At 35.9% G+C, this 27,023-nt stretch overlaps 1 protein-coding gene across 2 annotated transcripts in view; it reads right to left on the bottom strand.

Annotated features, from left to right (window-relative positions):
* PARP8 (poly(ADP-ribose) polymerase family member 8) overlaps positions 1 to 27,023 on the bottom strand; it is a 175,018-nt gene that overhangs the window by 55,332 nt on the left and 92,663 nt on the right. For both annotated transcript variants that reach the window (XM_047763755.1, XM_047763686.1), the window contains exons 5-11: positions 22,779 to 22,868; positions 21,971 to 22,041; positions 20,426 to 20,503; positions 19,067 to 19,161; positions 8,728 to 8,788; positions 7,859 to 7,949; positions 184 to 250 (exon numbers count right to left, since the gene is read on the bottom strand). In XM_047763755.1, the coding sequence (XP_047619711.1) occupies positions 184 to 250; positions 7,859 to 7,949; positions 8,728 to 8,788; positions 19,067 to 19,161; positions 20,426 to 20,503; positions 21,971 to 22,041; positions 22,779 to 22,868 (553 nt within the window). The remainder of the gene's footprint in view (positions 1 to 183; positions 251 to 7,858; positions 7,950 to 8,727; positions 8,789 to 19,066; positions 19,162 to 20,425; positions 20,504 to 21,970; positions 22,042 to 22,778; positions 22,869 to 27,023) is intronic.

Here is a 27,023-nt window from a genome sequence, read left to right on the forward strand (position 1 = left end):
CCCAGTTCTAAAAGGGAGCTCTGCCAACTAAAATAGTGATGCCTCTCTTAGCACCAGGATGAATGCTTTTCCAGAGGTGTTTACTTTAAAAAGCTCTATTAAATAAAAATGGGGCTGGTGTGAACAAAAGGAGAACTCAGTTCTCTTCAATAGAAATTTATTTTTCTTCACTGGAAAACTTACTTTTTCAGCTGATGTCCTAATCCAAATCTCTCTTTTGTGGAAATCTGAAAGACATCAACAGTGGGCACTGCAAAGGAAACAAAAATCAGTCTGAATGTTCAGTAGAAATTCAACCATCAGCTAGGAAATAGATTGAAGAGTAATATATATATATACATACATATATATATTACTATGCCTATATATTACACATGTAATATATGTATACACAAACATATACATTTTATAATAGTCTACACACAATCCTGCACATTGCTATTTATACTTTAGAGAGAGATTCTGGAGATCATCCTACATTAGTTTATGTTATATACTAATGTATAATATATGTATATATAAATGTATAATATGTACAATGATGAAGAATGATCTCCAAAAATATATATATTAAGTGTAAATAGCAATGTGTATGACAGTTTGTACACTATTCTTTAGGTAGTAGAGAGATATATTTCTATATACATATACATTTTTGAAAGAATAAAACAAAGATACAGTAAGGCATAGGAAACTCACTTTTCATTACATACCCTCTTGTGTGCTTCATATTTTCACCAGATATATGCATTTTTATAAGTTAATGACCATGATGCTTAGGAAATCAATAATGTCTGAAAAAATCGCTCACCATTCACTATTCACTGGTTGAAAGGGTATTTATTGTGTTCCCGCTGATAGAGCAGCAAAACACACACTCAAATATCCCTGCCCTTATGAAGACTTAGTAAAATAAAAGGATACAGACAAAAGCCAGATAAAATGGATAGAATGCCACATGATGATAAAGGCTCTGGAAAAAAATAAGGAAGGAAATAGGGAGGGGGTTGAAGGTTATGTGGGCACAGGCTTCAACATTAGATAGCATGGCGGGGAAAAAAGAGTCCCAGCCAGAGGAAACACAGGGCACCATCCCTGAAGAAGAAATGTGCTTCTCTATTCTAGGTCCAGCAGGATCTGATGAGCATTGAAGCTGGAGAGGCGGGAACAAGGTATCTCGCTAGGAGATGATGTCAGAGAAGGACCATGGGCAGCATAGGGTTTTGTAAAGAGCCAAGAGGAGAAACAGGAAAATCAATCCGGAACTTCTTATAGCAACTGAGGCAAGAGTATGGTGGCTTGGATTAGAGTAGGCGGTGAACATTTGAAGTCACACTCTCTGGGAGAGCTGACAGGTTTTGCTCATGGACTGAATTTGTAGCCTCAGAAAGGATGAAGGTAAGGATTTTGGCTTAAGCAACCAGAAGGATGAAACCTACCAATTCCTAGTATGTGAAGACGTACAGGAGAATCTGGTTTGGAGTGGTGGGGAAGATTGGCAACTCAACTCTGGATATTGTTGATTTGAGATGTTTGTCTGTCACTTGAGTGGAAAAGTTAAGTAGTTCCTGAATAGAGAATCCTGCACTCAGGCATTCAGATGGGAGGAATGTGCCAAAGACATAAATTTGGAAGAGCCAGAATATGTATGTATTTAAAGGCATCAGGCTGGATAAGAAACTACAAGTGAGGGTAGACAGTGGAGAGAAGGCTAAGGATTCAGCCTGTGCCCTCCAGCATCTAGAGGCTCAACAAAGGCCAAAGAGGAATGGCTAGGAGGATGGAGGCTTCCAGAATGCTGCTGATCTGGTCACATAGTCACAAAAGTTTTCCAAGGAGAGGGTAAACAACTGTTATCAAATGCTGCTAAGTTAATTATGATGACACAAAATTGATCATAGGGTCATTAAGCAATATTCAAGTCACTGGTGACATTGATAAGAGCAGTGTTTGTGAAATGATGCATCTAAAACATGACTACAGCATATTCAAGGAGAAAAAAAGAGGAAAGAAAATTAAGTAAGCTGATAAAGACAACTCTAAGGAAGAAATTTAACAGTCACAGAAAGCAGAGCGTTAGGGACTGAGAAGAGCCATCTGAGGTCTAAGGGTGTTTATTTTAAAGATGAGAGAAGTATTTGTTTTCTATTGGGAATCTTTTAGAAGAGACTTGAACAGTACCAGAAGGCAAGGGAGAATTGCTGGAAGGGTGTCTTCATTAGGTGAAAGGAGGTGGAAGCTGGTGTGTAAATGAAAGATGACATTGTACAGAAGCATAGGTAGCACCATTCATACTAACAGCTGGGATAACAGATGACTAGGGCAAAAACCATCTGGTTAATAGGACATTCTCAGGCCATACATGCTCCACATAGTAAACCAGGGTGGTCACCCCCATCGCCTCACTCCCTGTCTTGGCCATTAGTCTGGGATACAAACAGTCCAAATTTAAAAACATTAGTACAACCAAATTTCCCACAGGGTTCATTTCTGGGGGGTAATAGAATGAGAAAGATATACTAATGAAATATTCTCATATTTTAAAAAAGGTGAAAGTTATTCAGTTTTTCCTTGTCACTCACAATCTAGGTTGGGAAGGCAGTAAGTGAAGATTGCTCAAGATATGTGGGCATTATCTCAACACTCTGACCATGTATATTGATACCCATGTAGAGGTAGCGATAAGATGATCTGCACAGGAAAACATTTTTAATAATGTTAGCTGTTTATCACTTCAAACTAAAAGCAGCCCTGTCTTTAAGATCAGAAACTAGATTTATATGCCAGCAATTCTGGAAACAAAGATACAGTATCAAAAGAATCATAACAATTGTGTCTTTTTATTTAAAGTATATTTCTCCATGTACAATGAAAATAATCTTTAACTTCAAAGTGGATAAGGAGGTGTATTTCTTCAATTCTTATCATTCCTGTTCACTCATAGATATACTGTCGGATTAGGCCTAGCCAATGTTATAGTTCAAATAAGTATTACTCACACATTTCCTAAACCTAGGAATAAATGCTTTTCAAAAAGAACTGTTAACTAGGTCAGTCTAAACCTTGGATTAGTCATACACTTTTTGCAAGTTCATTTTACTATAGATAATGATATTGTCAAACACATACTGCAAAACAGTCTTCAAGAAATACTTTCTCATCTTTTTATTTGTTTGCAATAATAAAAATCATAAACTAGGACAAAACCTAATTATTTTTTTCTTGAATAATAAATTATATATTCCTTTTTAGAATCACTGTCTCTAGTCTGATCATATATTTTGCATTATTGCCCATTTTAAATCATATTTTCCTTCAAATTTCTCTGAGGAAAAAAATAACCTTTGGGGAAATTTACTAGCAAGATGGCAAAGTGAGTAAATCATCTTGGACAAGCCTCATCATGATCAGCGCATTTTAGAAATAGGAGAAAACCAGTAAAAGGACCAGAAACTTGGAATAATGCCATCCTCATGTAAGAGAAATTCAAGCGAATTTTGCTACAGATGGAACAGATGGAAGTAATCTTAAGGGGCACTAAAGGGTTGACTCAAAACTCCCCATTCTATGAAAGATAAGAAGGCTAGAGGCAGACTACTGCAAACACATCTCAGAATAAAGGGCAGATGAGCCAAGAAGCAGAGGGTGCCCCACGGCAGTTCTGTACAAGAATGGACCAACTGGCAGAGCTTCCTCCTGAAGCACACGCTGACGTCATTCTTGTCCTGGGCCCACCAATGTATGTCAAGTTCTCCTAGAAGCAGCTCCCAAGTGAAGACTGTATGGCAAGTACTTTACTACAGGATTGTTCTCAGGAGATGGGAGGAGGGGGAAAAACAGGAAAGGGGAAAGGGTACAAATTCAGGTCCAGACCCAACTTCAGCCTGGTCCTGTGGGTAACTGTGGACCATAATTTGCACAACAAAGTCTGTCCAGACTTGAAGCAGAGTAGCCGAGCCACTGTGCTGCCCATCAGTCACACCAAAGGGGTAGTAGGATGGGGGTGAGGTCCTCTCAAGTTCTGAACTGCTCTCCCCAGGAAAGACAAAGCCCTAAGATGTCACACACATTTAAGCTCTTAAGTCCCAGGGTGAGCTGTTAGCACCAACAGAGTTCGTGGCCCACCCCCTCCAGCTGCTAGATCTTAGAATTAACGTATCTAGAGTACATTACTAAGTGTGGAATCCTCTTTCTTTACTCTTCTTAATGGAAGAAATTATACACAAAGCATACAACTTTCTGAAAGAACTGCATTTCAACACTGCTTGAATTCTGAGGAAAACAAAACTCCAGCTATAGAAATAGTTATGTCTTGAGTGATTATTGATTACTTTCATAGTAAAATTCGAAATGATGCTGCATAAAGAAAATGAAAGCATTGTTGGAGTTCCCGTCGTGGCTCAGCAGAAACGAATCTGACCAGTATCCATGAGGATGCAGGTTTGATCCCTGGCCTTGCTCAGTGGGTTAAGCATCTGGCATTGTCTTGAGCTGTGGTGTAGGTGGCAGACATGGTTCAGATCTGATGTTGCTGTAGGCCAGGGGCAACAGCTCCAATTTGACCCCTAGTCTGGGAATCTTCATATGCTGCAGGTGCGGCTCTAAAAAGACGAAAAAAAAAAAAAAAGCATTGCTAATAAAGAGGGAGAAACATGGTATCAGTAGTGATTGAAGTCAAACTAAAAAATAGGAAGGGAACCAGTTCTCTGCTGGCTCAGCAGGTTAAGGATCAGGCATTGTCACTGCTGTGGCTCTGGTTACAGCTGTGGCGCAGGTTCATCCCTGGCATAGGAATTTCTGCATGTTGTGGGTATGGACAAAAACAAACCAACCAAACAAAAAACCCACCAAAAAAGTAGAAGGGGGACAATAAATAAAAATTAAATTATGAAAAAAATCCACTTAATGGAGTATAAAACAAATGGGAAAAAAACACATAAAATCCTCAGAGGTGAAGAAAACAACCTAAATGTCCAGCGACAGATGAATGGATTCAGAAGATATGGCGCATATGTACAATGGAATACTCTCAGCCATAAAAAAGAAAAAAAAATAATGCCATTTGCAGCAACATGGATGCAAATAGAGATTTCCATACCAAGTAAAGCAAGTCAGAGAAAGACAAATACTATATCACTTATATATAGAATCTAAAATATGGCACAGATGATCCTATCTACAAAATAGAAACAAGGACAAGGACATGGAGAGCAGATTTGTGGTTGCCAGGGCAGGGGGTTGGGGAAGAAGGAGGGAGTGGAGTGGACAGGGAGTTTGGGGTTGGTGGATGCAACTTGTAACCCATTTGGAATGGATAGGCAATGTACAGCTACTGTACAGCACAGGGGAACCGTGTGTGATTGGGTCGCTTTACTATACAACAGAAATTGAAGAAATATTATAAATCAACTACAATAAAATTATTAGAGGTGAATTAAAATATAAGCATATGAATCAAAAAATGGGTATGTGAATAAGTATAACTGAACCACTTTGTTGTATAGCAAATATTATCACAACATTGTAAATCAACTATAATTCAATAAAACGTAAAAAACTAAATTGGAAATAAGATAAGCTCGTAACATCCAATAAATAAATATATAAAAGGTAATATCAAGGAGAAAGAGAAAAAAATCTCAAGCACATATAACAAAACACAAACAAAACTGAGATAGATTTCTTACAAATGAACCACTTCAGACACAAGCTAGCAGAAGTTTCTAAAGCATTTTTGTCTTTTTGAGGGGAACTATTATGACCCTGTATATTTATACTTGGTCAAGTTTGCCTCATTCGCAAAATGAAGAGTCATTCACAGGTATGAAAAATGAAGCATAACCCTCATGTCTCCTTGGTTTACAAACTAGTAAATACATAAATCAGCTAACAGAGATGAAAAGAGAAGAAATATATAGATGAGTTGTGATACTAAATAAATGGTATTGAACAATAAAATCAACTAAACATGAATACTTGTTCAAATATTTATAAAACCATGCAAATGTGACAAATCTTTAAAGAGATATTGTGAAGGAACATCTTTGCCTAAAACTCAAGATCACATAAACACACGAGTAACAGTGGTAAGATTATGTAAAAGCATGGCCCATTTCAATCTCACACAGATGAAACTGGAGTAGAGATGAAATGACCTAATTTTGTTCCTAATCCCATTAATTAAAATAAAAAAAAAAAGTTCAGACATGGAGGCCCCTCTTTCTTTTAACCACCATCAGAATAAAATAGAATAAGTACATTTTTGATCATGGAAGAGAGAAAAATATTAGTGATACAGCAGAATACAAAGGGAAGCAGCAAAAACACATATATCTATAGGCTGGGATATTGTGCAGATATCACAAATCATTCTGTTTTAGAATATTTAATGCCTAGAGGACAGACTCAGGACATAACCTTAAGGTGCATAGCTATTTATATAATTCACCGTCAACTTTATGAAAACAGACCACGTGTGTGGGAGAACAGAAATAACACCGAACTATTCACAGGCTTCTCAGTAGAGAAGGATTATGAGGAGTCAGTTTTCTTTTTTATTACACTTCTATATATTTTAAATAATTAAAATTAAAATACGTAACATCTATTTGTCTTTGCCTAGCATTAAACCACATCAGTTACTATATGTTACCATATGTTGAGTATTTAAGAATACATTATACAGAAATAAAAGAGCAGTGATTCAATAGAAACATTTTCAAAAGGAGAGACTTTCCTATATATTTCACAAACTTGAAAAGACAGATATTTTTCTTAAGAGAAAACTAACAGGAGATGTAAGTGCCTTGATATGTCTAAAGAAAAACGTGCAGGGACCAAAGTAATGTGCATAGCAGGTTAAAAACGGCCACAATTTCAAGGGGTGCGATCTATGTCTCCAACTTGATTTGGGGTGGGTTCTATTTTGATCACCAGAATACAGTGGAAGATTCATTGAGACTTCTTCCGCACCCTGTCTCCTGGAACACTTGCTTCTGGATCCTAGTCACCATGCTACAAGAAGCCCAAACTACACGAACAAGCCATGTACAAGGAGACACTCTAATCAATAGTTCCAGCTGAGCTCTGAAATGACAACTATATCAAGTACTAGCCATCTGAAGTCCAACTGGCTTGAGCATCCAACCTAGTGACATAAATCCCACCTACCACCTGACTGCGAAGGCATGGGAGATCCCAAGAAGGAACTGCCCAGTTGAGCCCCCGAAACAATGAGAGAGATTAAGTTGTTTTAAGACACTGCATTTTGAAGTGGTTTGTTCTGCAGCAGTAGATGACTGCAACATGGGTAAATACAGTTAGATTCAGTAATCCTTGGCAAGATTAATATCAGGGTCCTTTGTTATAAACAATTATCCCTTGAGATGCAGCAAAATCCTCCCTTCAGGTATTGAAAAAAAACCATTATTGCAATCTGCATTTTAAAAACAGAAATATGTTATACTTAGTTAAATTCATTAGTAATCAAAGGTGAGAAAAGTAAACATTAAAATTAAATCTCAGATTCAGAGACACAAATAATTAAACCTAAGGGCAACTCAAAGTATACTTACTGAGCTTCTTTCTACTCTATGCAAAATTGTTTTTTTTAGGTTTTACTGTGTTTGTTTCACAGCAACATGTCAACTTCCGAAGTCTCTCCAACAATATGTTGTTAGATACTTCTGCTTCCGTTAAGTTATACTGGCAATTAAGCATCTTTGTTAGGAAGCAACTATATTTAAATATTGTCAAGATAGCTGCAGTTATGTTCAGAAATGCCACAAGAACAGTCATTTTGTTTAATGGGCAATGCACAGATAATTAATATTCAAAATAATAGAGAAATAAAACTAACCTGGGCCATTTAAATACTGTGTAAGTGAACAGTGTAGTCGGACAATTATAGGTTCTGTTCGAATCACTTCCCATGCCACAGCAATCTCCTCCTGTGCAAATATTTGAAAGATGAATTAGTTGTCTTTTAGAGTTCTTGATTTTTTCCCAAAGTGAAAAAAAAAAAAGCACACTTTTAAAACTTATTTTGAAGAAATGATCTCAAAATCTATTGGCTTGTGAAAAGAAAGCCAAAGTACTCTTAATTTTTGTCTTCCTCATCTGAGAATTAATGTAAAACTTAAGAAATAATAACATACTATACCACAAACCCATGCCTTTCAGAATATATTAAAAGAACCGATGCAAAAAATATATATGTATAATACAGAATGTAATATACACACACCTATACATACATATACACATATATATATAAAATCTCTGCTTTTCCTCCTTCTTCTTTTTTTTTGTCTTTTTGTCTTTTGAGGGCTGCACCTGTGGCATATGGAGGTTCCCAGGCTAGGGGTCCAATCAGAGTTGTTGCCGCGGGCCTACGCCATAGCCACAGCAACGCCAGATCTAGCCGTGTCTGCGACCTATACCACAGCTCAAGGCAGCACTGAATCCTTAACCCACTGAGCAAGGCCAGGGATCGAACCTGCAACCTCATGGTTCCTAGTCAGATTCATTTCCACTGAGCCATAATGGGAACTCCAAATCTCTGCTTTTTTGACCAGTCATAGCATTTCTTCATAAATGACATAAAGCCATTATGTTACTGTGTTACTAACAGTCTTATGAGAGAAACTAAAATTAAATTAAATTTCTTCCAAGAATAATAGTGTGTTTTTTATCTGTACCAATCATATTGCATAAATTGATACTTACGTCAAGAAAGCTAACATCAATATGCAGATCAATATCTACATCATCAATGGCTCCATATTCCCTGAAAGCAAAGATTAACATCAATTTTTTGTTTTCTTTAAAGAGACTGTCCTAGGTTACTTTAAATGAAAATGTAATCATGAATTCTCATCCCTGATTTCCACAGATAGCTCAGAAATGACTGTGGACATGAATTAACTAAGTCAGTTTAGCTGGACTGTGGTCTTGTGACCTCTTTATTCCATATAGACATCTTTCCATCTTTTAGTACATGCATATGCAGACATATATTCAAGAGTTATTTCATTCATAGTTTCAAACTTCCCTGGTTCTCTGTGACAAATTAAACAATTTTCTCATATGATTTCTTGGTTTTCACTGTGTTCTCTGAAGATGAAGAGCTGCCTCTAGGGCAAGAAAGGAGTTTCTGACACGAGGAATGGGTGGAGCGATAACTGAATGCCACAATAATGTGCCCATAAATTTTCCTGCCACGTTAGACATCAGCGGTTCTGAAACCCATCCAGGTGCTCTGCCACTTCAATGTCACTATGTTTTGATAGGCAACTCTAAGCATCTGATGTATCAAAATTAAAACAAGTTACAACAGTATATTCCACACAAACCAGCCTTTTTTTCAGTTAACGAAAGATGATAAAAAGAGTAGTTTTTGTATTCTCCATACACACACATCTCCATTTTTGATATTTTTATAAAATTCTGAAGTCACAAATGTGAATCATAGTGAAGGAGAAAACGACAGAGATAACAGAAATTATAAAAGTTATTGGCCAATATTTACTGTGCACTTAAGTGCCAGAAATTGTTCTAAGGACTTTACATTCATGCAGTTACAGTGCACTGTAGGTACTACTATCATTTCCAACATAAATGTCCATTAACTCAGGCTCAGAATAATAAAGCAATTCACTCATCACCACTCTGTAGCAGACCTGGGATTTGAACACATGTATCCTACTTATGTATGCATGGGCTTAGTTGACTCGATATTCAATAAACTATCACTCTGTGCTGGAAACCAGGCCAGACACTAATGGATGATCTCATTAGGTCCTGGTCATAGTCTTCTGACAGGGATACTATAATTATCTTCATTTGCAAATGAGGAAACTAAGGTTTAGGAAAGTGAAACAAGCTTTTCACAAAAGTCAGATAAGAAGACAGTGGCAAGTCAGGCACCGAATTCATGTCCAGCTTCAAAACTAGAAAGTACAGTTTCAGGTACATAGCAAGGATTCAGTGAAAATTTCTGTGTATGATATATTCATGTAATGCCAATACAGTACAAAACTATGGCACTTTTATAGGGTCAGAGAAGGCATTTTTAATGATGAAGTGGTTTTATGTAATCTGACAAACAAAGGAATCTAGGCGGTCCTTTGGCTTTTGGATATCTATGACCCAAAATTGCAGCATATTAGAAAATGATAACTTAGCCTCTATGCTTTATTAACTCTCTCCTTCACTGAGTACATTTTCGTTATTTATGAAATGACACTTATAATATATGCATTTCTTTTTTCATGGTCACATTTTTAAAGGTTACACAAAGAAGAAAAGGGATAAAATTATTCACATAGGAATTAATTCTTTAATTGCATGCATCAAAACATCTGTGCTATTCATAAAGGATAAAGACCTTTATTTTATATCCTTATGCAAATTTAGACATGATATGCAAATTTAGATTAAAAAATATGCCAAATTAGCTAAGAAATTACACAGAAACTAAGACAAGAATATGGACCAAGCATATAAACCCTTTCTTTTATGCCTCTAGTTACGGACTCAGAAAACTTTTTCTGGGAGTTCCCGTCGTGGCTCAGTGGTTAATGAGTCCAACTAGGAACCACAAGGTTTTGGGTTTGATCCCTGGCTCGCTCAGTGGGTTAAGGATTTGGCTTGGCCGTGAGCTGTGGTGTATAGGTCGCACTGAGGCTCAGATCCCGTGTTGCTGTGGCTGTGGTGTAGGCCAACAGCTACAGCTCTGATTAGACCCCTAGCCTGGGAACCTCCATATGCCACAGGAACGGCCCTTCAAGCAAAAAGACAAAAAAAAAAAAAAAGAAAGAAAACTTTTCCTGAAAAGGTCAAAACAGAAAATATTTTAGGTTTTCAGGCCGCACAGTCTCTGAGCATACTTCTCTTCGTTTTGGCTTTTTTTCTTTACAACCCTTTAAAAAAACAAACACCATTTGTTGCTCATGAGCTGTTCAAAACACGCCCCATGGCCTAATGGTCATAATTTGCTGATCTTAGCACGAGCAAATTACTCATAATATAAAAAGTCAAATATCTATAGTCATTAAATGCAATGATGAGGACAGATCACTATCGATGTTCAAAAGACATTTTAGTGAGATAAAGAGGCCTCTACTATAAGCATTCCAAAGAAAATCATAACAAACATGTGCAAAGCAGAAATTAGGGGGGAAAATCATATTGAATAATAAGAAAATACTCCAACTATGTCATACTAATATAACTTTAAAGAATTACTGTTGCTAAAAACGTTGATATAAAAATATTTAGTTTCCCGAGGGGAACATTTCAAATACACTATTTACCAAGGAAGTAGATTACCAAAACACTATGGAAACTAAAATACACTTTAAAAATAAAATGGAAATAGGAAAACCCCAAAGGCAGAAAGAGTACTTATATATCAATCATAGATTGTGGATAAAATTTACATATTTTCTAAAAGATAGCTACTTTTTTTGATTATGGTGGTAATACAGACTCATATAAGATATGAGAAAGAGAAAAAAAACAGACAATAAATAACCACTCAGAGACAATTCTTTTTATGTATATCTCACTCCAATCTCTTTCATATGTTAATATATTACATAATATATATAATTATTACTAAGAATAATAAAGTATGTAAAGATTTTTGTTCTGCTCTTTTACTTTTTCTATAATGAGCATTTTTTTATATCATGAAACACTTTTAAAAACTATAAATTTATTTATTTATTTATTTTGTCTTTTCTAGGGCCACACCCGCAGCATATGGAGGTTCCCAGGCTAGGGGTCTAATCGGAGCTGTAGCTGCCGGCCTATGCCAGAGCCACAGCAATGCCAGATCCAAGCTTCTCTGCGACCTACACCACAGCTCACAGCAGCGCCAGATCCTTAACCCACTGAGCAAGGCCAGGGATCGAACCCGCAACCTCACGGTTCCTAGTCAGATTCGTTAATCATTGACTCACAACTGTGACTCCCCTAAAAATCATAAATTTAAATGTCTATATTTATATAAATGAAATTATATAATACAACATTAGGTTGCTTTCGATTTTGTTTTACAGTCCAAATATTGATAAACAGCCCTCTGGATAAAAATCTAAGGGCAGCTGTCTTCTCAGAGAATATTTTCTAGAATTACTGAGTGAAATAAATGGTATAACTTTATTTGGGAGTCTTGATGTATACGGCTGAGGTATTATTTCAAAAGGTTAAAACAACTTATGATCATGCCAGTCAGAGTCTCACACTGACCATTTCCCACATCCTCATCATCACCAGGCATTCTTTTCCTCCCACTTTTGTCAATTTCAGAGGGGAGAAAGTAATAAACTTTGGATTTATTTATGACAGGAAGACTTAAGTACATTATGAGGCAGAGAGAAAGGAATCAGAGATAACAAAATTCAGCATAAACCTTACACACCACTCTTTGCTTCATCAGTAGATTTTTGGATCACTTCAACCGAATTGATCATAAAGTTATGATCAGAATGTGACATATGTTCTTTATCAAACCCTTAATATGTGAACTTTAAAGTATTCTTTATATGATCTCTTCAACACTCTCTTGGTGAAAAGTTACTCTCTTCCCATTGTCTAATATTACCAACTTCTTTCAAAAGAAAAAGGGAACTAAAGGGTTACAAGTGCTCTTCTTCACCACAGCAGAGCACTGAATACAGAATTCTAAAGATGCATTAAAGGTTTGCAATTAACTGGCTTCTGCAGGTGTAGATCTGTAAATAGTCACACTTTTTGTTTTTATGCCACACTTCAAAGAACCCACAACAACACTGTGTATGTGCAAACCAATTTCCGTTGTGATGCCCTTTTTATATAATGCCAGTAATTTCACGTTTCCCACTGCGAGATTACAAAGCTTGATTACAGTTTGTCCAGATGCAGCGACCCAGTCATCAGGATTGCTTCTATATCTGAATAACTTTCAGTAGCCCTGGATCTCATGAATAGCAAATGCAGAATCAAGGCGAATGCCTGAAATATGAATGCAACTTGAATTGTGAAGCTCGGTATCTGATTGTGTTCTGAATGCTGTACTGGGTTTATAATAACACAAAATAATTCTGTGTACTGCCTATATTTATTCACTGTGAAAAAAATCACATCAAATTGAACTTGAATACGTTTTTAAGATAAGGGGAACTACACAGAAATGATCTGATGCAGTCATTTCACTCTGAGACTGAGGGTTTGAGAAGAACCGCTCCACAAATTTCTTTCTAGATTTATGAGTTAGTCTTTGAACTGACATATCTTGAAATCCAGCCATTTGATGCTGAATATTTACATATTTAAGAACATATGTATGAAATACTTTTTATCTATGAATATGTATTTTTGAGTGTACAATGTCTTAAGAATTCTTGGTGATTCATTCTCTTTTCTAATGAAATGAATCATGACAACATCCTCATTAATGAGACACCACATAACATACTTGCAACATATTAAATGTCAGAACATCTATGTTGGTCCTCCCTTCTCTAGAAAACCATAGATTACTCATTATAATTCAGTGATATTTCATAATACTACCTGATCAAAATTAGCAGTGACTGTGCTGGTTATAAACATATATTTTAGATATATATAGCCTTTCCTTATTAATTATCAATAAAATGATATTTATATACATGAAATTCTACCACAAATTCTTGGGAAATAAACCACTATTGCAGAGTTCCTATGGTGGCTCAGTGGAAACAAATCCAACTAGTATTCATGAGGATGCAGGCTTGATACCTGGCCCCATTCGGTGGGTTAAGATCCAGTGTTGCAGTGAGCTGTGGTGTCTCAGATGTGGCTTGGATCTCGAGTTGCTGTGGCTGTGGTGCAGGCTGGCAGCTGTAGCTCCAAATTGATCCATAGCCTGGGAACTTCCATATGTTGTGGGTGTGGCACTAAAAAGCTAAAATAAATAAATAAATACATAAATAATAAATCACCATTGCTATTTAGTTATTTCAAACAATTGGCTAGTTACATTCTGAGAAGAAATATACTTTGTGAAGAAACATATGTACCTCTCCTCTGACATCTGAAACTCAACAGTTTGCATGTCTAACTCTACATGCCTCCTTAGTGTGTATTTCATGCTCAGTGTGGGAGAGATGTTCGTGAAAGGGCCAAGAAACAGGCCAACTCAGGAGTCAGGAAGAAATCCTGGCACATGAAAGTATTTGCCAGACTGTATCACAGTAGCTATAAATTTCTCAAAGGATAAAAGGGCTGAGAAGAATTTAAAAATTAGATCCAGATAAGAAAGGAAACCCATGTAAAATAACAGTGTATAAAAGCTACAGTTTAAGCAGTTGCTACAACTCTGCCCTCAGTTTAAAAATCCTTGGTTTGGCTTGAAGAAAAAGCACAGGCACTGGGAGTAGAGGCAACTGTCTGGGAGCTGGTAGTCTGATGTTTCCATTTTTTTTTTTTTTTTGGCTTTTGGTCTTTTCTAGCGCTGCACTCGCGGCATGTGGCGGTTTCCAGGCTAGAGGTCTAATCAGAGCTGTAGCTGCCAGCCTACTCTAGAGCCACAGCAATGTGGGATTCGAGCTGTGTCTGCGACCTACACCACAGCTCACAGCAACATCAGATCCCCAACCCACTGAGCAAGGCCAGGGATTGAACCTGCAACTTCATGGTTCCTAGTCGGATTCGTTAATCACTGAGCCACAACGGGAACTCCTCCATCTAGATTTTATGGTTTTGAAAAATAGTCTCCTCTTTGTTTCTTCCATCTGTATGCCTCCTGTCATCACTTTTTTCTGGTTTTCAGAGTCCAATCAGACTGTTTTGCCTAGGCTCCAGAAGCAGAAGCAGGAGCAGCAATATGCTAGAGAGGACATTGCAAACATCCAATCCAAGATCTTCTGACAGGTCAGTTAGATGAAATGATGCTGTAGTAACAAGCATTCTCAAAATCTCATTGGTTTAACAGAAAAAAAAAAAAAAAGAAAAAGGATTCTTATGTCACTCACACCCCCTGGTTACTATGGAATCAGAGGAGAGAGAGAAAGCTACTCATTGTCTCTGAGGAGCCCAGAGTCGTGGGGTCCTGAGGATATGGGAACCCCCACACCAGCACTTATGCCAACACTAGTTGTGTGTCCACTGCTAACATAAGAGGTATGAAAATATAGTCCTGGCACATGTCAGGAGAGGAGAGCCAGAAGATCTGTTGAGTAGTCCTACTGACCCACTACTAATGGACATCCAGAAATCCAGAGGAAGTGAACTGGTCCACCCTGATTTATGTGGCCTCTCTCTCTTTTTCTTTTCAAGGAGACATATGTTGGGGTTATGGGCCTAGATACAGTAGCATAGCTTCCTCAAACCTTAGGAATCTTCAGCATGCCCTGACCTCCGAAGTATCAACTTCAAAATTATAATCATCCAACCACCAAAAAGGTAATCAAAATGTAAAAGAGTCACAATCTTGTAATCTTCCAACCTATTTTAAGCATTAGTCACAATAAAAAGGTTAGACTATTACTCATATGCCTTCAATTTTTTCAATGGATGATGGCATGACCATAAAGCAAAGGATACTTTTATTTGGGGTCAAAGTTTGAAACATCATAAGCAAATGACCAGAATCATTTCATGCCTGCCCAGATGGGAATTTTGTGACTTGTAATTCCCTACCTTTCTAAAAATATTAATCTCAAGTTGCTTTCAATGGCACTGATCATTTTTTTAAAATAAATACATGACTGTAGGAGCAAATTTATGATGAAAAACATAACCTCATTTTGTTGCAAGATGAGACATATTCAGACTGATCAGAGGGTTAATAATGTTCCCCCAGAGACTAACTCACTTCCTGTATGAGAGCCTATGAATCAGAACTGTCATCAGTATTTATTAGTATGGTTCAACTCAGCTAGAATGCTTCTTTAGAATGACTTGGCCAGGTAGAGCTAAAATTACCTACTTAGATAATAAATTTATTATTGGTCACTTTTTCTATATCTTCCTTCAACCTACTTTAGGAGGGTTTTGCCTCAATGGAGGCAATCTCTGTTATTTCCATCTCTTACAGAAAATGTAGATGTGGTTAGCTGCCTTTCTCATTAGATGTCACATAAAAAAGAAGATACCAAATAGCCCATTATGCATATTGAGGTACTTGTGCTCTTCAAACTCCATTAAGTTCTTATAAACCTCAATTAAGTAAAAGAACACCTAATTAGAACAGTCTGTTTCCAATAGACTTGGAACTTTGCAAAGAAGATGACTCCAAGACCTCAGGCCTAACTACGCTCTCTCCCATGTGTCCAAGCCACAGTATTTGAAACCAGACAGTAAATTCATTCTTATTTAAGTAAATCAAACTGGTTCTGCTGTTATTCACCTTTAGATCATGAGGCTTCTGGGAAGTTATTTATTCTGGAAACATCCTCTATAGTTAGAGAAAATCTAGACCACGCAAGAACACGGTTTGCATTAATTAAGACTTAAATTGAGCCAAAACTTATAAGTGAAAGAGGCAAGGGGGGAAAAATCCAGACCATTTATGACTTTCGAGACTTCACTTGAATAAAAGTCCAAATATTGATCTAATTTGAACAGTCCATAAATGATCAGTATTTTATTAGTAACAGAAAATACTAATAGAGATGAACATAAGTACTTAATATGTGCTTGCTGAAGAAACAAAAAATATTCAAATATATATGATGGTATGATTGAGGCCTAGATAGCAGGAAATATGTGTTAAAAAAAAAATCAATGTATGCTAAAGTGATCCTCCAAACAAAAATAGGTATTTCAAATAAAAAGCAGTTGAATTCTATGTGGCATGTAATGATTAATTATATCCCACAAACTTTTTTCTTTCATGAGGAAGGAGGTTAAATTACTGCAATTAAAGTTTTAAGCTTTCGAGCAAAGTTCAACTCAAGTTAAAAAATCAGTCATTGGAGTTCCCGTCGTGGCACAACACAAACGAATCCAACTGGGAACGTGAGGTTGCGGGTTCAACACCTGGCCTCACTCAATGGGTTAAGGATCCAGCATTGCTGCTGTGAACTGTGGTGGAGGTTGAAGACGCGGCTCAGATTTGTCATTGCTGTGGCTCTGGCATAGGCCAGCAGCTACAGCTCCGATTGGACCCCTAGCCTGGGAACCTCCATATGCCACAGGTGCAGCCCTAAAAAAAGGACAGAAAAAAAAAAGTCATTGTTTTGGACTACTTGTTGATAGTCCCTATTGCCCTCTTCATATATTCATTCTATTACAGTTATTCAATTTCCATATTCCCTTTCCTGGAGTCATAGTGTAGCTCGACCATGAAATAATCAGAGCTAATTTGCTGAAACTCAGAAAACTGCAAAGATTTGCTTTTCCAAGTATAATTCCAGTCATGCTCACTCAATTGCAGCCTCATACACCTCCATGAGGAGGAGAAAGAGGGTCCAAGTATACAACCTCAGCTCATCTAGGCTGCAGGTAGCTATGAGTTTCTGTTTCTGCAGATAAAATGAAACAGCAATGATAAATTACAGCTGAGTTATACTTCCCAACTAAAAGTATTTTTCTACTCTCTCAAAATCTGGGTACGTCCACTGAAAAGAATGTAAGCAATTAATATGAACATTTTACATGGATGTTCCACTGAAAACAATCAAGAATCCCCAGCCTGTATTTCACATATGCCCTGTGCAATGCTAAGTACTGCAGTACAAGCATGACTGAAAACCAAATCTAGACAAAATAAAGGAAAAGAACAAAAAAGTGGGCTGCCTCAGCATTCATGGAATTTGGAGGGGGCAAAGTGAACCAATAATGACAAGACATGAGAAGAATAATAAACGAAGTAAAGAGTCAAAGGTGACAGGAGTGCACAGGGCAGATCAACTTAATCTGCATTGGAGATTCAGAGAAATGCTGACCTTTGGACAGGAGCCCGCATAAAGACAACACCCGGATTTGAGAGGGATGCCTTGCTTGGTAAGAGAACTGCTTGGGAAAATGGCCAAACACAAGAGTACTGAAATACAGTGCATCTGGACAAGGCAAACAATCCCAGGTTGGGTGGATAAGGCTGGAACTGAGGTCAGGCTGTGAGAGGGTATGAAACTCCATGGGGACTTAGAGATCACGCTTTAGGCAAATAGCAAAAATCTGAAATAATCAGCTCTGACTTGTGGAAGGAAACTAGTAGGACGGTGGAAAAGGGTTTTTCTTAAATTAAGGAGATTAAAAAAAAGGTAAATAGGGAGGGTGAGGTCTTCTGAATAATCAGAATAATAAAAAATGGTCTGGAAATTTATCATCGAGTACTATATTAAGTAACTGCAACATAAAATACATCATCATTTAAATACACATTATGCAAACTTATGTCTTCTTTCCATTTTTTGTTTTTGTTTTGTGCTTTTTAGGGCTGCAGTTGCAGCATATGGAAGTTCCAAGGCTAGGGGTAGAATCAGAGCTGTAGCTGCTGGCCTACGCCACAGCCACAGCAACATGGGATCCGAGCTGCATCCACGACCTACACCACGGCTCACAGCAATGCCAGATAGCCAATTCACTGAGCGAGGCCAGGGATCGAACTCGCATCCTCTTGGATACCAGTAGGATTTGTTCCACTGCGCCACAGTGGGAACTCCTCCTTTCTTTTTCCTTTAGGGGCCAGATCACACAGCACGATGTGATTTGGACACCAGCGGTTATGCATTACTTACTTTTATTATTCGCATGGATTCATCCTTGATTTATTACAACAGTAAGGGCCCATCTGGCTGAATCTATTACAGGAATTGATTATGATGCTACTTAAAGACTGATATTTTATCAAACTAACTCTCCAAAATAACTCATCTCTTTAATGCTGTCAATGTAATCTTAAACCACATGTACAAAAAAACAGTCATAGCCAGAAATATGCCGTTTTGTATATGCAGAAACATAATAACCCTCTCCTATACTTTCAAATATAATTAAGCCCAGGAAAATTTCCAATTAAAGAACTCCAATGGAAAATCCCACTGGCTTTCCAAACAATTTTAAATTGTATTCCCCAAAGGTATTCATTTACCTGAGAGAAACTGCATGTGGTCCATATATCTCTCTCACCGCTGACAAATCAGCTTCGAGCTGAGGGTGTTTGTGCAGCTCCCCGTCGTAGTTCACCTGACAGAAAGGGATAATTTAGAAGTTACTTAGGGTGAAGAGAATCAAAAGAATTAAGACACAATCTCTTGGACAGGTCGCCCTGTGGGTTCTGCCCTGAGCATTTTCTCTGTCACCTCTATTAAAAAATATAGATAGTTCAGCAGTATATTCATTAAAGATAATAGAGTCACATACACCTAGTGTGACTTATTGTGCTGAGACTACTCTGACATAAAGACATTGCCAAGTTAAAAGGAGCGAAACAGGGGTCTGGCAGATAATCTGAAAAACTTTTAGACTGAAAAAAAAAGCATTTACTTTCTCTCTGTAAGAATTAGTGGTATAAATAAAAATCAAACCTGGAAGAATTATTCTGCATAATGTTAAAGTATTAGAGTGGTTAAAGAATCATTAGGAAAAGTACCCCTCTCCTAGTAAGGCATTCCTAGAAAGGAGAAACTGAGTTTTATTTATGTCTGTATCTCTACTGCCTTGAATATGCCTGATTGACAAATTACTGATTTCTAATTCTGAATGAATACACTGACTTGCATTCTTTTACATACTAATAACAACTTTGGCTTTAAAGCATTTCTTTAACATATTCCTTATCTCTTATACTAAATTACAAACCATATTTGATTCACAAGTTTACAGAAACACAACAAAACATTTTCTACAGCCATATCCTAAAATCAAATGCTCAATTTAAAGTTTTAACATTATCCTGGAAAAATAAGATGAATTCTTCTGTATCTATGCATACGAGGCCATGCCATTTGCAGGTATCTAAGTCAGGATGTTTCTCCATAACAATTTTTCAACAAACACTTTACACAAGCATAGGGGAAAAGGAAGACAATGAGTACAAATGATGAGGATGCTCAATAATTAGGGCCCAGCATTTTTTATAAAGGTTAATCATCTTCTATTGAAAGCCAACGATCTGTGCTGTTATTACTGTCACCAGTTCAAAATACTGACTGGGCACACTATGCTTAATAAATGTAGAGGTGACAAGGATAATAAAAGGCTGTGGGCAAAATCCCTGTAATGAAGTAAGAAACCTTCAATGAAAATAAATGACCGCAGTCAACGAAGAGCAAAAGTAACCTTAATCTCTGAAAATATGTAGAAAATTAGAAACAGATAAACCGGGTGGATTTCCTCGTTAGTTACAGAACTCTGAATAGCACACAGATCTCTCAGACGACAAGCACAGATGTCTACTAGAACATATTGTTACCTCTGAGAGCGGACATGTGGAACCTGGGGTGCTTACCTGTCCTCCATAATAAAATTCTTCAGAATCATTATCTCCTTCAGAATCTTCTTCCACTGTACTATTCTGTCTGGACTCCTTAAAATAATAGAGTATGAAGACAATTTCAATGGTCAAAATAGTTTGCCTTCTTTTGAAAAGAAAGTGGCAAGTGACCATAAATAGGTAGGCCTATCAAATGGATTTCAAATAAAAGCATCCTGGGTGTAGTACAAGCCAAATACCAAAGGTAGAAAGAGACAGTTTTGTGAGTGCATTAGGCTCTATGCACATCTTTTTTTAGAAGTTCTATTTTTCTGGTCTTGAGAGGTACAATTTAATATTTGATGTATATAAAAAACTATGTATAATCAATTATAACGTTGGTTTTGTTTGGATAAGACATCTGACACGCTCATACTGATTCAACTTTTTATTAAAAAAAATTCCTCAGCATTATTTATCCAAGACTATTCTCACTTCCGTTGCCAACTCTACACAATGGTATGAAAGAAAAGATACTTTGAATCTAATAATATAAAAATCAAATTATGAAAATAAATATGAATCACATTGTGAAGAGAACTTTTAGTTTACTAAAATTATTTGCTTTATCAGGTTTCAAAAGGATATTTAATTAAATATGCTTGAACTTGAAGTCTGAGTTTCTAATGAATAAACCATATTTATTTAGTGTCTAAAGTTTAAACAATGAAAATTCATCTGAAGTAACTATTCCTGTCCCTGTTAAAATAATTAAGAGAAGGGGAGTTTCCTTTAGACACAGGAATCTATTAACTCAATGTTTTTAGGCATCCCTAAATTTCTAGACCAAATTTTACATTTTTAAGGAAAACAAAAAACTTAGAGAAGGGAATTAGGGTTTTATAAAATACTAAGTTTTTAGTTTTAGTGCCCTAATGCTCAAGAGCAATTCTCAGTTTGGGTAAAGAAGAGCAGGATGGATGAATGGTACAGGACTAAGAAGAAGGGAAGGTTGTATTGAGTGCAGAATTTTAAAAGCAAAGAATTGTTGGTTCCACAGCATTTATTTTCTTTATTTAACGTCCCCGCTTTTATTTACAGATTGAAATAGATACTTTTTTAAAGGTGAGGAAAAGAGATGAGTTGTTATTTTACCATTGGCCAAAGATAATAAGACTATACCCAAGTTCTGCGTTCCTTCAGCTAGAAAGGTCATCTTTTGCAGGTGAAATTTTAAGGGTTCCATCAAAACTATGCACAGCCACATACAGTTATTCTATGTTCCATAAGTGTGCCTTAATCAACATGTTATTTGCTGAAAATATAGAGACTAAATTAGGTTTTCCATGCACTTTATTTAGATATAAAACAGATGTTCTTCCTATTACTTTAAAGGCAGTTGATTTAAGGCCACTCCCTTTCCCACACATTAGCCCCTAAGCTGGGAGCTTGCACATCATTCACTCTATGCAATCTTAACCCAAGTAATTATGATATTAACTACAAATACTCAGTAAACTTAAAAATATATCTATATTATTATGAAGAAATATAATAAAACATAAAATGTAATTTACATACCTCCCCATTTTCCTTCTGTAATTTGGATTTTATGGATAAGCAACAGTTAATGTCATTTGTCTTTCTTAACTCTGAAAGTTATAATTAAAAAATCATTTTAGTTTTCAGCATACTATTTACCAAACATTCATAGGTTTCAGTATAAAAATTCCCCTTAGATGATTCTCTCCTTTGCAAGAGAAGTAAGGGATATCTTGAAATTATATTATGTTGGAGAATTACATTATATACAAACTATTTTGATTTTTCATTTCCCATGAAAACATGGTCATTCTAAAGTGCCACTATACAGATTCCTTCAGCTCTCATTATATAGCTAATGGGGTCTACACTGCCTTAAGCATTTTCTTAAAATATTCAGTTTGTCTAGCAGTATCATTACGCATGAAAATATTTTCATGAGAGCAAATATAAACATAATGCATGTAAACAGGACTTTTAAAAAGTAATAATTTACACATTTAAAAACATGTTGAAGGAATTCCCTGGTGGACTATTGGGTTAAGGATCTCACATTATCACTGCTTTAGTGTGGGTTCAATCTCTGGCCTGGAAACTTCCACATGGCAGGGGCATGGCCAAAACAAACAAACAAACAAAACAAAAACCATGGAAGAACAAACTAATACACTTTAAACAGAAAATGGTAATGTGGAACCAGATTTATCAATGCTGAAGATAGATATTATATGGGTTAAAAGAAATAAAAAAAAAACAACCCCATAACAAAACAAGAAAGCATAAAAACAAAGCTACTTATGGTCAAGAAAATGTTAACCTACAATTTAAAAAAATAGTGTACTATTACCTGTTGCTATTCGATGAAAAATTATTGGAATTGGCTCTGTAGTAACTAATACATCTTCATCATTTTCTGAACTTGATACATACGTATTATCTGCAAGGAAATGTGGATAATTAAAGGCATAGTAACTTGAAAAAGTAGAACCTCTATAAAAAATTAAGATATAGCCACATCACTGCCAATGTTCATGAAGCACACAACACTGTTCTGATTAATCTCAGAAAAGATGAAGTAAATTGCAGATGTATGTGTGAACTAATCGTAAATGGCTTCTTTAACAATGTTTGCATCTCCTTGAAAAATAAAGACTTTGGATAGAGACTATCCAAAGACATCTCTAATATCCCGTGTGGCAGTGGATCATTTGGATACACGTGAAGCGAGTCCTTCCTAATATTGTTACCAATATCCACTACAGGAAGCAGGGTCAGTGAGTGGAGGGAGAAAGCTAAACAAGATCACTTGGTACACCAGAAAAGATTCAATATCGAGTCACCAAGGAATTTAAGCTACAGATTTGCTGTAAATCATACCACCCATATGACCTTAATATATATTTTTTAGCTGATAGAAAAGTCTCACAATCTTTATTTTTCTATAAATTAATTTTATATAAACATGCTGTACAACTTGAATGCCTACAACACAATTATTCCACTGAGTCTTGAAGTTTCTTATTCATTATCTGTTTCCTCTGGAGGACAAATAATATTTTTTATAAATTTAGGATTCTTCCCTGATTAGCACGGATCTTCAAGTATGTGGTAATCTAACTCGCAGCTGTTTGTTCTACTTTGCTCATTGATGATTATGGGGCATCTGTGAGACAGCTTGTCAACAAACATTTCAGCAATTCTTCAATAATGGTTCCACAACACACTCACTGATGATGTACAAAATATACAAATATATATAAAAATAAAAGTATAAATATATTCCCAACAACAGAAGACTGTACCAATTTCTGCTAGGGAAAATGAGTGTTCAGATGAATACATGATAAAAGATCTTGAGCCAGATTTTCATAATATTATGTCAGTGTAGTGAGAACATTTTTAATTGATAGATAGCTAAGTCATTACTTTATCGCCAAAGAAACATCTGAATAGAGTGATATGTATTCACAGCATAGTCACAAAAGACTCTCATCGACATAAGGTTTTAAGTTGTTCAAGAAGGTGAAAGGAGATGGGGGTGAATTAGATTTGAAACAAGGCAGGTTTGTCTCATTACTCTATTTTAATTACAAAATTTCCTTCCTTTTCAAGTAACAGCTAGGAGGGTGTGAGACTTGTGTTTATCAAGTGAAACCCTAGATTCAGAAACAGATCTAATATAATTGTTTTAATTACTGTCTCAGCATAGCAGGTGCGCCTTTGCTTATCTAGAGTCTCTTTTGTCAAGAACCTCATACTTTTAGGTGAGGATCAAAAGCTGCTCTAATAAGTCAGTTTTTAAATTTTTTAAACCCTCATTCAGAGTCTTACTGATTCAAAGCTATTTGCTACTGAATCAACTTAATTAGGTTTTCCCTTAGAACGCTGGTCCTCGAAGCAAACTTGTGAAGAAAAGGTGCATTAAAGCAACAGAAGCAAGAGCTGACCACCAACTAGAAGGGAAGATCCAGAAAAACCCATGAAGTGGACACAATATCATGGAATATCTGGGTGTCATGGAATGAGGATTTCACCAGAGCATCAAGAGGCAAATAAATTAGAAAACAGGGAAGTGAATAACTCAATTTAAAGGATCAAATGGCTTATGTAAAGTGTTGACACTGGAAGGCAGTGAGATTTGATTCAAGAGAATATAATTTGGTAAATACATCTTGCATGATACTGAAAGACAAGATGATGCATTCAAACAAACATCATTTTCTAAGAGATGTTCTACAAGTTTGAACTTTGAGTAGTATTTAAGTATTAAAACACCTATAATTTCTGTTTTTCACTTAATTTAACCAAACCCAAACATCTTCTGTTTTCATGACATTATTAAATCACCATCACGATACAAGAGGCCAGATCACAGAAGTATACCCAAGTCAAGCACAGAAATGTGAGAGTAGACATAGCACTTCAAATCTAGATTCTGCTACCCAGCAGCTGCCGACCCCTTTTAATTTAAGCCACAGTCTGCTTAGTTATAATATATATACATGTATAATATATATATTATAAATTTACATATCCAACATAAAAAAGATTTGCTGATGATCTTTGGGGAGCACTCCAGTATGAACTAACTCTGTTTTCTTTTGTTGTTAACTAATTATGTCTATATCTTCCTCAAACTCTTCTGACATCTGCAATAATATATCAACTTTGTTTAGATGTAGGAAAGTAGGACGCAAAAAGGGTAAAGAATGCATTTAGGGTAATGAGTCAATGACAGAATAGAAGGCTTTAAAACTGAAATGCCTTCACTGGAAGTCTCTCACTTGACTCTAAAGCTGTCAATTTATTTTTTTCTTGAAGTTTCTGGTGACAGGTTCTTTAATGTATATGTTTTACAGATTTCTGTTAAAGGCTGTTAACAGTATGAATATTTCCTCTTCCCTTCCCTACCAGCCTATGCAGCACTGCTGGAACTTCCACGGACAGGGGAGAGATGAGTGGAGAGCTATGAAAGTGCATGCTTAAACTATTGCTTTTATTCGATTTCAAATACATAATTTAAGCTGTCATTCCATTATTCTTTACTATATAACTTAAGAGAAATAACTAAATAATAATTATACTGATTTTATAATATAATCTGCATACTTCCCTCACATTATGACATATATGTCGATCTCCAAGCCAATTATGATCCCTATTTCAAAACTGAAGAAACCAAGGCTCAAAGATGTTAATTTGCCCAAATTACCTAAGTAATTAATTACACAGTCTACTGTCTAAATAAAAAAATTAATGCTTTGCTATTTTTTAATATCAAAAAACTGTCACTCAACAATTGCAATATCTTGTAGAACATATAAAAAGGATGAGAGAATTTACACCCACCAGTAGGTGATCCTCTTAATTAAAGGTGAGAACTGATGAGAAAGAATTCTGCTGGTCTGTCACAGCTGAGCCAGTTGTCTGTGATTTGTAATATACTTACCTTTAAAAAACAAAAAACTGTCTACTGTATAAAATCCATGAAGAAGTACAGGTAAACCAGAAGATTCATCTATTTCTTCATTTATTTTGAAGAGCCAATACATCTTTAGAATTTCATTTATGTCATTATGTATACTGAAAACTCAATTAAAGACCCTCTAAAATTTCATTTTCACAAAAATAAACTACGAGATGAGTTACAATAGATAGGACAGGTAATAATAGATTAAAGTTATAAAATGCCAGATCTGTTCCCAAGGAAATAAACAAGGTGATATGATCCTGAATTTGGAGGATTATGCTGATATATTTTCATAAGGCAAAGAAAATTCCGTATTTTCAAACTTAGATAAGATAATCATTGAACCCTACAATCCGGAAAAAGTAGGAAAAAAAAAAAGCCTGAAGAACATAAGCAGAATAAATTTATAAAGGTATTATCAAGATTACTGCTTTTAGAAATTAAAAGCAGCATAAAAGAGAGCTATTTGTTTGAAATAGTTTTTGAAACAGGCAAACTTTTTGGAAGAAAAATCAAAGATGCCAAACAATTCAATATGTATATAATATTCATTCTTTAAAAAAAAAAAAAAAAAAAGCTCGGTAAATGAGAAAAGGAATGACACTTGCTTTTCTCAAAGCAACTTTGGAAGCATGCTCACTAATTTTGCGAAGAGAGACAAAGATTCCAATTTCATATCTATCATTAAAAATCATTCTGGAAGTTCTAGTCAGTGCAAGAGGAGGAAAAAAATACAGGTGTGAATACTGGAAAGGAAGAGCAAGCATATAATTTTTATCTAATATTATCTATGTTAGAAATCAAGTGTTTTAACTGAACTCCTAGTACAAATAACTAAGGATTAAAATTTAATAATGGGGGAAATGTTATCATAGCAGTATTTACTTCAAATAAAACTTCATAAAAATATTAGTATTTCTTCCTCAGAAGTGACAGGAATTAGAAGTGAATTATACATAGACTAGGTTACCACTTTGGGAAGTATTTAACTTCTCTCAGCACATTTCTTCAAGTATAAAACATCATAATAGCACTTGTTCTGTCTATACAAGAACTGGTATTTAGAACCAATTCAATGTGTATATGAAAATACCTGGTATCAGCATACTGGTTGCATCAACC

This window comes from Phacochoerus africanus, chromosome 1, assembly GCF_016906955.1.
Source record: "Phacochoerus africanus isolate WHEZ1 chromosome 1, ROS_Pafr_v1, whole genome shotgun sequence".
Classification (NCBI taxonomy): domain Eukaryota; kingdom Metazoa; phylum Chordata; class Mammalia; order Artiodactyla; family Suidae; genus Phacochoerus; species Phacochoerus africanus.